The sequence below is a fragment of the Mesoplodon bidens genome (genome assembly GCF_964165515.1).
Source record: "Mesoplodon bidens genome assembly, chromosome: 11".
Classification (NCBI taxonomy): domain Eukaryota; kingdom Metazoa; phylum Chordata; class Mammalia; order Artiodactyla; family Ziphiidae; genus Mesoplodon; species Mesoplodon bidens.
Genome location: NC_138167.1, coordinates 96,880,087 through 96,892,814, shown reverse-complemented (window position 1 = coordinate 96,892,814; position 12,728 = coordinate 96,880,087). Strand labels below are relative to the sequence as shown.

The 12,728-nt window shown below is 36.3% G+C and overlaps 1 protein-coding gene across 1 annotated transcript in view; it reads left to right on the top strand.

Annotated features, from left to right (window-relative positions):
* Nucleotides 1-12,728, top strand: part of SYT1 (synaptotagmin 1) — a 369,815-nt gene that overhangs the window by 154,757 nt on the left and 202,330 nt on the right. Inside the window, exon 2 of the mRNA XM_081249771.1 lies at nucleotides 12,065-12,247. Within this exon, the coding sequence (XP_081105897.1) occupies nucleotides 12,082-12,247 (166 nt within the window). The 5' untranslated portion in view covers nucleotides 12,065-12,081. The remainder of the gene's footprint in view (nucleotides 1-12,064; nucleotides 12,248-12,728) is intronic.

Genomic DNA, 12,728 nt, shown 5'->3' with positions numbered 1-12,728 from the left:
GAGAAGCCAAAGAAAAGGAATCCACTAGGAAATGCTTGGAGAGTGTGCCAGGTAATAGACATAATAGGGTACCTGCCTCTCAAATATCCTTTCCAAGTGTTTGGCTCCCCCTGATTTACCTCCAAAGAGCTCCAAGTGGATGAAGGCACAGTTGTACAATGTCCCCTCACTCACACATTTTGATTAATTATGGACACATTAAAAGGCAGAGCATTCAATTTGAATACAATGTAGAAAATTAGAACCTTACCTAAACCTTTTAAATCTTCTAAATTAGATAGAACCAATCATGAAGCCAATTTTCTGGTATTCTGAATAAATTCAATATGTATTAATCTAGCACTTTAGGATGCTGGGCAATGATCTTCACCATAATTCATAGGATGTAGGGAAGATACAGCTCTGTTCTGAATAGGAGAAAATGTAATGCGTGTCTCATAGACTCCTTGAGCAACAAAAACTAGGGGTCATGGGCTTCCCTGGTGGCGCAGTGGTTGAGAGTCCGCCTGCCGACGCAGGGGACACAGGTTTGTGCCCCAGTCCAGGAAGATCCCACATGCCACGGAGCGGCTGGGCCCGTGAGCCATGGCCGCTGAGCCTGCGCGTCCGGAGCCTGTGCTCCGCAACGGGAGAGGCCACAACAGTGAGAGGCCCGCGTACCACAAAAAAAAAAACCCAAAAACTAGGGGTCAAATGCACACACAGGTAAAGGGTATTAGCAAGCAGCCAATACGCTTTTCTACTACTATGCTAGGCATAGCATAGTAGAAAATAAGCCGAGAGAAAAAAATTTATTTTTGTTATTGTGGAGATCATATTATAAAGTATTTGTGTATGCTAGCTTTTGACTGCAGGCAACATCAAATGCAACACAAAATGGATTAAACCATAAGAAACACATCTCCCATTGCAAGAAGTTCCCAGGCATGGTGCTCATACGGTTAAACAGTACAGCAACTCAAAGCATCTTCAGGGTCATTATTACTCCCAACTTTCTGCTCCTTTATCCGTAAAACATCAGCCTCTCCTTCACTGCGTTCTCTCATGATCACAACACAGTTACAGGCAGTTCTAGCTGCCACACGCAAATATAACACCAACCAGCAGAAGAGAAATCACTTCCTGTGTATGTATTTTCAAGAGTTAGACAAACTTTCCTAGACATCAGCTGGCAGACTTCCTCTTACACCACAACAGGCCCAAACTGGATCACATGGCATTGCTCAAACCAACCATTGGGAAGAAGTATGGGATTACCAGGACTGACATATAAGCTAATAAAATTTACCCATGAGTGGGCGATAAGGCGTAGTAGTTGCTTATCTAAAAATGCATATCTAAAAATATGGCTTATCTGAAATCAGAAGGAAGGAATAGCTGTTAGGTAAGCAACTGACCTTCGATCTTGCTTATTATTTTTTTGTAAATTGTATATATTGTTCATTCAAGTCTCCTGTCCCCAAATTAGTTCATTAGCACACAACAGAAGGTCGAGTTCAGGAAGAATAAGCCAAATCACTTTTTATACTTCATATCTGATATATTTAGCGTGTAAACTTAGCCTTCAGGCCGAGCTATACTCAGATATTTAAATCCCGGTGGTTTTCTACCCGGTGTGTTCTCTCAGTTCAGTCTTTCATAATAATTTCTACTAGAGCATATATCTCATTGGATTTTAACCATCTGTATGCATCTGTATTTATTCATTTATTAACGAGGCAGAATTCCATGGGCCCTGGAGCCAGCTTGTTTCAATTCAAATCCTCTCTTCAACACTTACTGGCTGTGCAACCTTTGGTGTTTCCTTATCTATGATAGACAGATAGTACTGCCTGACTCATGGGTTTATTTTGTGAGCATTAAATGAGCTTCTACGTTTCAAGCTCTTATTTATTAATTTACTGTTTTTAACTGGAGATTGCAGAAATTTCCATCATATTTACCACAATCTGAACTGTGTATAGACTGATTTTAAAGTTTTGCTTCCCCGTGTGACAAAACAATGACAGTTTGCACAGCGTTTGATAAAAGAGGGCTTTGAGTCGCAAGCTTACATTTTCTCTCAAGTGCCTGTAGCTCAGAAACAGCAAGAGTTCAGAGCTGGGTTTCAGCAAAGCAATGGAGAATGGGAATTCCAAATGATTATTCTGTTGCTGCTATAGAAAACATTTTGACAGTCAATTTGCTTGATCCAGCTAACCTGTACCACTTCCAAAACTGCCAAAAGCATGTAGTTTTATCTTACTGTACAAAAGAACAAAACTGTACAGAAGAGGTAACTTCAATTAATATCATACACGATGACACTGTTGATGAAAACTATGCTAAACTGATCCATGTAAGATTTCCATTCCATCTCTAGGTTTTCATATCTACCATTTTTATCAAAAAATAAAAAAGGGAGACTTTGACACTGTATCATTTTTAAAATGCTACAAAATGCACTTGAAGTCTTTATAATGCATCTGAAAAAGCTCTTTTGCAATCTTTTCTTGATCATGACCCTGTCATTCTTACCAAAATCTTGGGAGGCCCTTTAAAGCTATAAAAGTTCTCCAATATTGAGTGGTGTTTTGAAAATAAATTACAGTTTTTGAAACTGCATTAGTAGAGAAATGGGTGTACAATAAATGGATTACTAGAAAAACAATGTTAAATTTGTGAATTTATTATTAAATGCTTTTAGAAACATCTCTGATATCCCAATTTCCAAGATTTCTTTCCCTATTATAGGTGGGAAATTTTCAATTTGTCTAAGAACTCTTGCTTTTCTGTATCATTATCACAGTATTTCAGTACTTGGGTCTTGACTTGGGTATGTTTTGTTTCCATTCTTTTATTCTCTATATTATGGGTCTTAGGGGGGAAATAATCTAGCAATGAATATAGTTTTCATTTGGCTCAGGGATTCATTTTTACTTTAGCTAGTTCTTCTGAAATTTATGTTGACTATAATTGCTGAATATAATTGCGGTGATTGGTCTTCTGGGAATGAGAAACTCAGTTTGTTTAAAATTTTATAGTCTATTACTTTATAATACATTATTTGTAAACAATGCTCATGCTTTCTCTTCATTCTTTAGGAAATCTCTATTTCATGTACTCTAAGAAACCATTAATTACAGGATGCAGCATGATTTCATATACCACTAAGAAAAAAAATGCTGCAAATTACACTATGTCCAAAAATGGTTCCCTATCACTTGAATTTTTATTTTGTACTTATTGAAAGGTCATTGACTTATTTAGACAGATTTTATGTTGTGTCATTTTTGTGCATACAAATGAGGAAAATAAAAGAGGTGGGTTAATAACTTGCAAAGATTTCTAAATCTGTCCTCAATTCATAGTTGATGACGCCCATCTTTTCTTACACATGATGTTCCTTTGTGCCATCAATAGTGTTCGATAAAGCATCTCTTTAAATATTGTTCCATTAGTGCTTCTAAAATCTTCCAAGCTGTTTGACTCCCATTCTGCTAGTTTTGAGTGTATAAGCTTACAGTAGAAAGCTTCAGACACAGCCAGGATTCAGATCCCTTCCTCAAATGGCCTTTAAATTATTTGTTACTGGGATATCAATAGGAATGAGAAGACAGTTGAGTGTGCACAGGCCTGTCTGACAGTGATAGTGAGATGCCATATAGCATAAGGCAAATAAGTCCTCATTTCGGAGGTGTAAAAACATGGGGGGAAATGTAATGTGGAAAAAAAAATGTATTCACAGTTGAACGTTTTAATCTCTCCACTATCAATAAGTCACCATGGCATTGTTCTAAACCTACACAATAGGGGTCCCACATCACTCTACATCACCAGTTCTTCCACTTCACACACATACCCAGTTATGAAGGCAGAGCAGACTTAGTAACAGAAGTCACCACCTCTGGCTATAAATTCAGATAATCCAGGAACAGCTAAGCCTAGTGAACCCACACAGTAGGTGTTACTTCTAATCGCGCTTTCTTGATTACAAGGTACAGATACTCAGATTACTATCAATATTAGTATTGGCAAGACACTACGTACTGAAACTCAGAACTGAAAACCGAGCCAGAGGGATGCGGCTGCATGGTGGTCACAGATTTGAGCCCTGGGATCGGCTGCATTTGGAGCCCTGGTCCCCCTACTTATTAACTCTGTGACAATGAGCATGTTTCTTCTCTTCTCTATGCTTCAGTTCTTTAGGGTATTTCTTAGCTTAAATTCCTGAAGGAGAGAATCTTATTGGCCTCACTCACCTTTTCATGTTAAACAGTGTCATTGGCCTCAGGCCAGCATCTAAGTGAGGTGCCCTTGAATCAGGTACTCATACCTCCTTAAATCTGCTGTGCCCATGGCTCTTGGGGGGTGATCGTGCAATTTACATGGACTCTTTTCCATCATTAGAGTCTGTAAGCAGGACAATTTCAGTGGAAAGAGGCTATGGATGGGCATTCACATCTTAAGTACATCTCCCACCACCATCTACAGGATCCACAGTCAGATCTCTCCTCAGAAAAAAAGAAAAAAAAGTTGAAAAAAAATTTTAATAGATCCAAAGATTTTGAACAATTGGACCAGCTTGGAAATAAACCCTAGTAATAATGACAATTGTGCCAAAGTACATTATTATTTTTTTAAACAATGAAAATTAGAATAAGACAGGAAAATAACTGAATTCTTATTATTGCCAGGGTCCTTCCACCTTTAAGGAAGAGAAATCTTGAGGAAATGCTTTTGCTTGTCTTGGAGAGACAGGAATGGAAGGGGGTAAACACTGGACAACCTGGAAAACTAAATTGTATAAGATAAAGATAGGAAATAATTCACATTGAAAATACGAAAACCAGAAGTTGGTAGTCAATTCCAATGTCTAGTAGGAGTAGCTGACCATTTAAAAGTTTGACCTCTGGTTTTTTAATACAAATGTTGCTATTCTGCTCTTTGGAGCCCCTAACATATGGACCCCTCTCTGCTTACTCCTTTTGGACTCAGATTTCCCAATTCCTGGTCCTACAGTTTACTTCTTATACACGCTTTGCCATCTGCTCCCTGGCGATCAGAGTAGTGTTTCCAGTTGTCTAACTATGTCAGGAAGGTAACTGTGAGTTGTAAAATTTACCACTGTTGGTGTCAAGAGATGCCATCCTGGGGTCTGTTTGAGTTTCCATAATGGCGGGAAAAGGCAGCCAGGAGAAACTCAGGGGCTGTCTCAATGGTGTGAATTGGCATCTTACTCTCCTTTTCACTGACTCCACACAAGGCACAGCACCCAGGAGACACACACAACATGCATCAAGTACCCAGTACATGATAAGTAAGACATAGCAGTAAATAAGTATGGTTCTCCCCTTCGGAGGAAGAAAAGAAACTAAGAAAGAAAGAAAAGACAAAACTAAGGAGAGCAGGAGGATGTCGACTGGAGAGGAGAGACGGGGGTGGGGGGAAGAAAGATAAGAGAAGGAAAACCAACATAGCTGTAGGAGGCTGCAGAGAGACAGGCTTGGAAGAAGGAACAGAGAACACATAACAGCACCTTCTATGGGGCCAGGAATGGGAGATCATGGTGATGGTTTCCATGGGCGTTTACTTATTTCCAAGCTCATCAGTAAATATGTACAGTTTTTGTATATCAACCATACCCCAGTCATTCAGTGTCTCCTAAGGGATTCTTAGGAGATGCAGCTGGTGAGTGTTCAGTATTCCTCCCTCCTCACATTTTTCCAAAGACACCTTCAGCATAAGAACCTCAACACCTCTTCAGGGTTTGTACTGTGATATTTGTAGGACTGGGGAGGAATGTTGATTCTTTTTTCAAAGTAAAGCTAAGCAGGCCCATTTGTATTTGATTTGCAACGGCATCTATGAGAGATACTGGCTGAGAACCATACTCTTAAGCAGAATTCTCCCTGCACCTCTTTAGGAGATTTTTGTGATGAGATAAAGGGGTAAAATCTGGAGGTACCTAGATCTATTTTGAATCAATAGATTGCAGATAAAGGGCTCAGGAGCCTGTATGTTTTATGGTTTCATAAAGGTAGGCTGCGTGCTATGCTTCCATTTGCTCCAAGGTCTGATCAACAACCTTTCATCTCTCTCCATTTTACTGGGACTAACACCAGAAGTCAGCTTTCTCCTGCCATGACAGGGACCATACAATCTCTGGCTGCCCTCCTACTTCCAGCAAGAGAAACTATCTAAACCAAAGAGACGCTACACCTCAAGCCTGACATTCCAACATTTGCAAACGCATGGAGGGTTTTGATCATGCTGCTAGAGTTCACTAACTGCCTAAGGATCCTTGGGTTTGGAAAGAATTTAAATGAAACTTTTGACAGTGCTGTGGTTTTTTTTTTCCCCAAAAATCTTTCAGAGTGGGTATCATAGGTGGGATTCCCAAGGAAGCTGCTCTAAGTCAGAGGTAGCTTACTGGGGAATGCTTTTCATGTAAGGGAGTGGAGGAAGCAAGGTTTAGGCAAGATGCAGTTACCACAGCCTTCAGCTGATCCTACAGGGGTCGTCTTCAGAGATGAACCAAATTAAGGCAGGGGGACGTGCCTTTACACCAGCATCCTAGTCACTGCATGTGGTCTGTCCCTGGGGAAGTGGGTTTAACCTTGGACAAAGCAGTTCCCTTTAACCAAGGGTGAGTCTTCAGGAGAGACTCCTCAGCTGTGAGCTGTCAGAGGGCCCTGAGACTGAGGGCCTCATCCCTGAAAGGGAGGGAAGGATGCATCTTCTTAGGGTTTCCACCTACACTTACAGAAGGTCAAGGGAAATCCTGATGGAATAAAATGACTACATTCTGCCCTTTATCTCAAAAATACTTTATAACACATTCTGTGATATCTCCTGGACTCTGTAATAATTTCTGCAAGAATTACTTTCAGTTTGGGGCATTTCTGCATTCAAAGACTTTTTCTTAGTAATAATATATTCTTCAATATTTCTTTGACCCTCTTCTCCTGTTTGCTCTTTAATTTTGCATGCTATTATGATAAAGTACAATACTTAAATAGAGATGGAAATAGTGCTTTCAACAAAAATCATTATGTGTATGCAGTATGACAGACTATCTCACTGTAAAATCCAAGAAATCCATATCAATTTATGGACCTGGAGATAGACATAATTAAAGTCCTCCTAAGTAGAATAAATGTAAGGGACAGGGGGAAGTTGTCATGGCAACAAAAAACCCTGATTTTCCTCATTTTATACCACAAATGTATTAACTTTTATGATACCTTAAAATTTCTTCTACATTCTATTTTAACCAGTGGCCATTTTGCATATTGTATTTGCTAGATATGCAGCTGAATCCTTCTTTCTTGCAGTTTAGCTTTTTACATTACATTGTAAAGTTTGTGTTTTTTTTTAATCTGGTATTAAGAAATCTTTCTGGAAGGTATAGTTTTCTCAAGAGCAAAACAGTTTTAAAGGCTTTTTCTTCTGTGTAATTTAAAATAATTCAGGTTTGTAATATACTGACAATGTAAACATATGGGAAAAGAAACAGTGAGTATCCTATCACAAGGTTGACATTTTTAAGTGTATCTTTCCAACCTCTTTTATACAAAAGACCTTATCTAGAGAAATTGGACATACTTTATATGTTTCATAATTTGCATTTTCATCTAATACTCTAATGTATTTCCAGGTTTGTAAATATTTATCTTTAAGATAATTCTAATAACATTATTTTATGGATTACCATAATTTAAGTCTCTCTGTTAAGTAGTTTCTGGTCTTCTAATACTATAAATAAGTTACTACAAACATCCTTGTATTAAATGAATTCTTTACTGTGAATTCCTAGAAAAAGAATGAATGCTTCTACAGCTTTTAACATGTTCTCTTACTTTGGCCTCTGTAAAGTATTTTTCAAAACTATGGTCTTTACCCATTGCCAAGTTCTTTGTATCCTCACCTTTGCATCTATACCTATCCTCATTTACAATGAATATATATTAACTTTCAGTTTTTTGACTATTTGTTAAATGAAACACATTTTTTGGGGGGTAGGAGGGATTTGCATTTCTTTCTTTTAGAATTGCTTGCTTGTGTCCTTTGTACCCAACCTTCTTCTAGGCGGGAATTTATTTTTCTATTCAATAATATTTCTCTTGGCATATTCAAGATGTTAAATTCCACTTTAACAAACTCAATGACTATACCTCAAAATTAAGCAGTCTCTTTCCTATTAGTAAGATGACTTGTGTTTTCTATTTACTGGTAAACCAATTCAAAAGAAAATCACAAATACCTTTCCAGTACTGATTTAGTTGTTTCATAATACTTAAATGTTATTACTGGAATAGACTAGTGGAAGGAACTATGGATCAGGCTAAATCTGTGTAGAACAAATCACTTAACCTCTCCACAACCATTTTTTTTCCTTGTAAAATATGATAAGTTACTTTTCAGGGTTGTAATGAGAATTGAGGATATTATACTTAAATATCAATGCCAGCATTTTGGCACATAGTAGGTTCTTAATAAATGGCATCTTTAGTTTTTCTTAGCCTCAGTTAATGTTATTGTATCTTAACAGGTCCCTTAGCATAGTGATTTTCCAAACTGTAGGTCACAAACCAATAGTTGTTTGTGAAACTAATAAATATAACTAGAATTTTTTACTAAAACAGAACAGAATAGAATGGAATGTATCAGAATATTTCACACATAGTAAGGGCAAGTTTCTTTATGTGAAATGTGTTCCATATTTAACATATAGGGGGAGAGTGTGTATACTGGAGCACAATACACAATGTACTTCTTACTAAGGGTCACAGTCCAAAACTTCTTCAAAAAACCACTATTTTATTAGATTTTAGTCTCATAGCATACAAGTCCCTTATACTAGTAGCTAGGACACCTAGGTTCAAATCTCAACTCCACTAATTACTACTGTCTATCTTTGAACCAACTGCATAACTTCTGTATGCCTTAGTCTCCTCACCTGTAAAATAGGTGCTAATTATACTTATCTCATGGGAATGGTTTGAGAACTGTATGATTTCATATATCTCAGCCACTTAGCAGGTCCTCAATAACTGTTGGCTGTTTTTTATCAGGACTTGAGTAGAACATAAATTTTTTACTAAATAAACAAACAATGCCACCTGCACTAAAGTACATAAGAGAGTATAAAGTCATCACATTAGTCAGAACTGAATAATAAGCTAGTTTTTCCACCTGCAAAATGATGCTTCTTGATAAGCATCTTATTTCCATAAATATGCATTTTCGAGAGCCATGTAACTGTTCTTAGTTTTGTTATTTACAAACACTATCTCTCAAAATATAAAGGAATGAAAATAAATTCAGCAACTGGTCTTTCTTTGTCAGTATAGTAGATCCTTAATTGCCCTTTATATCTTTATAATTTGTGAAAGACTTTTAATTTCACAGTGGTATACATTAAGTAAAAGAAGCACTGTCTATATATTTCTTACACAATCTTTTCTTGATTTTTAAAACAATCAGAAATGGTAGGGATAATATCATTGGCTAGTAAGTTCCAGGTTTATAGATTTTACCTTTTTTGATAAAACACCTTGCAAGCTGTACCTTATGTCTGAAGAGGATTCTTTCTGGAAATTATAGAAACATTCTTTGCTTCCTTCACAACAACAACAAAAATACTGTGTAAGCTTTAAGTGCCTTTTCTAAATGTTGACTCTGTTTAATAAAAGCCTTATTTTTCCCAAAGCCTTTTAGATCATTCAACTTATATATACAAATGTTTTATATATATTCCAAAATAAACTAGGGAAATATGAAAATATTTAACAACCCAAGAGAAAGGACCCAAACATCTCCGTGCACAAAAGCTATAAGCAACTGTGTAGCCAGTTAGAGGGAGCAGCCAAACGTCAGGCTCATCCCAGCAATGATATCCCACTTCCAGAACATGACAGAAATTGAGCTGAAACAGACAATATACCTTTAATTTAATGATGACACTGTTGTATTTAGCTATTCTATTTAGCGCAATCGTTTCCTTTAAATCCCACAGCAAACCATAATTCCTCAAATATCCTCAACTATTCTGTGGAGATAAGTAATGATAATCACATCTGGTGATTCTCATAGCAGAGGAACAAATTCATTTTTTAATACACACAAATATTTTATGCATATGTATGTGTTTGTGTGTGTATAATTGTAGTCTTGCTAAGTCACATGAAATACGAGTGAAGGCATCATCAATATCAATAGCTTCACCTAGGTTGTACAAACAGTACTCCAAATTTTTGCAGGGAGACAAGAGCCAAAGCTAAACAGAATCAGAAAATCAGGGAAAGCTTCTGGAAAGTGACCCTGAGTTAGAAAAAATAAAATTTTTTCACAATCTGGAAAAGTCGGAGCTGCCAAATGCTATTAGGGAGGGATAGATCAATCAATTGATTGATCAGTTAATCAAAAGAAGGAACAAACTTGCATGCCAGACATTGTGCTAAATTCTTTGCATGGATTAAAACCTTACATTACTTGGTATGATTACTCTCCTTTTACAAATGAAGAAACTCAAGAACAGAGAAGCCCTGAACCCCTATCTGTCTAATTTTACCCCTTAGGATTGTATTAGTAGCTACTAGTGAAAAATTCAAAGCTTTGAAAAGAGAACTAATCTATTATAAAATTTGATTTTCTATGTATCTCAGCCTCATCCTTGATCTCCTTTCAGGAGACCCAAAATCTCTAGGTTTTGATTAAGATTTTAATAAATCCCATACATTCGAGATTATTCTACTTTCACTAAATATGTAAGTAGGTATAATTAATGCACAGAAGGTTTGAATTTATAAAAATCCTTTATCTGCTTGCTCGTTATTTCCATTTCTTTGCAACTCAGAAGGGCTTTATGGGTCCATCAACTTTCCTGCTGAGACTGTGAAGTTAGGCCCAGGCCTATTTGTATTTATCTATTTCTGCCCCAAATCATGTCCACTCTCACCAGCGCAGTCTGAAAACTTACATCACACAGTAAAAGTATTTAAGTCCAGAATACGTTTAGATTGGAGAATATGACTTCATTTGTACCCCTTTAGAAGACCTTCCTTAGATTTATACAGCACTTCACATGTACTAAGAAAAATCTAGGCAGGGCAGGTTTCGATTCTTCATATTTCAAGAGATGTATAAATTAAGAAGTTTAATGCCTTGTCAAACTTCATTTAGCTAGTGAAGAAAACTAGAACTGTTTTCTGTATTCAAGGCTAAGATTTTTTTCACTGACTACCTTAAGGATTCATTTTTAAAAATATTTTGAAGATAACATTTTAAATAATTGAATGAATTTAATAATTTATATTATTAATTATAGAATTCAATAATATCAAACTAAATAAACTGAAATAATTAAAGTCATGTTTTATCATCAGCACCTTGGTCTATATAGTCGATCATGCCACATTTACAGTGGCTTGAAAAATTCACCCAGCAAAACAAATGAATTATTGATCATAGTATTATCTACAGTAAATGTCAAAAAAAAATAACTGGGCAGAAAGCATACTATCAATAAATGAGATTCAAGAACTAATTTCTGTATAACATTCAGGAATCTTAGAGTATCAATGTTACAATAGTATTCTTTACAACCATTTTAAAATTAACTGATATCTGGAATGTGCTATCATTTATAATTTATCAACACTTCCAATATAAATATTTGGTCTCTTCTTTCCTTTTCGAAAACGCAAAACATTTAGAGTATAGAGCATGTATGTTGTCAACAATTGTTTCATGGACATTTCAGTAGGATATGGGTTAAAAAGTTAAATCTATATAGCAAATAATTGCCTGTATAAGGAACTAATAGATTTGACAGTTTCATTTTATTGTTAGGAGAAAATGCTTTCAATAACTATGTCTGGTCTTACCTTCTGGGGAAGAACCTTCTCTGTGGTTCCATAAATATTTCATGAACCAACATAAAGTAATATGCTAATGACAGGCTATTTACCCAGTGAGCAGGTGTGCCCTCTGATGTTTTTTCATCTCTAGAATAGCTCTGATGTGGGGTCAGTTAAACCATTTTGTATTGTTCTTTTTTTTTGCTTCCCTCCCCTCACAGTTTCACCTGAACCTAAAATGGTGAGCGAGAGTCATCATGAGGCCCTGGCAGCCCCGCCAATCACCACTGCTGCGACTATTCTGCCACATAATGCCACAGAGCCAGCCAGTCCTGGGGAAGGAAAGGAGGATGGCTTTTCTAAGCTGAAGGAAAAGTTTATGAATGAGTTGCATAAAATTCCATGTGAGTATTGTATATTGTTACTTGAGAAAAATAAATGGTTGAAAATCAACATACCCACTGGGAGGAAAAGAATTCCTCTTAACCTAAGTGTACATTTGATTTTTTATTATTGGAATGGTAGCATTCCAAAAATAAAATGGAATATTCTTGGAAATGGAATATTCTTCTTAAGGATTTAAATATACTTAATAAATGAAAATCCAATTTATAAAAAAAACTATCTTGTGTTTAATGTAGGTGGGCTCTTTTTTTAATCTTCTTCAATGTCTCTTTCTCCAGAGAATGTTAACGTTTATGTGTTGTGTATTTTAGATTTGTATTTATGAAATCATTCCATTGTAAAGATTATTCCTAAGCAATAGCTAAAATGTACTTTCCCATTATTACAAGTTTGGTTTTCTTTCACTCATCTGTTAATATTTCAAAAGCTTTTGCACACTTTTTAACATTTTCTTTGTTGTCATTGGGAAAGAAACAATAA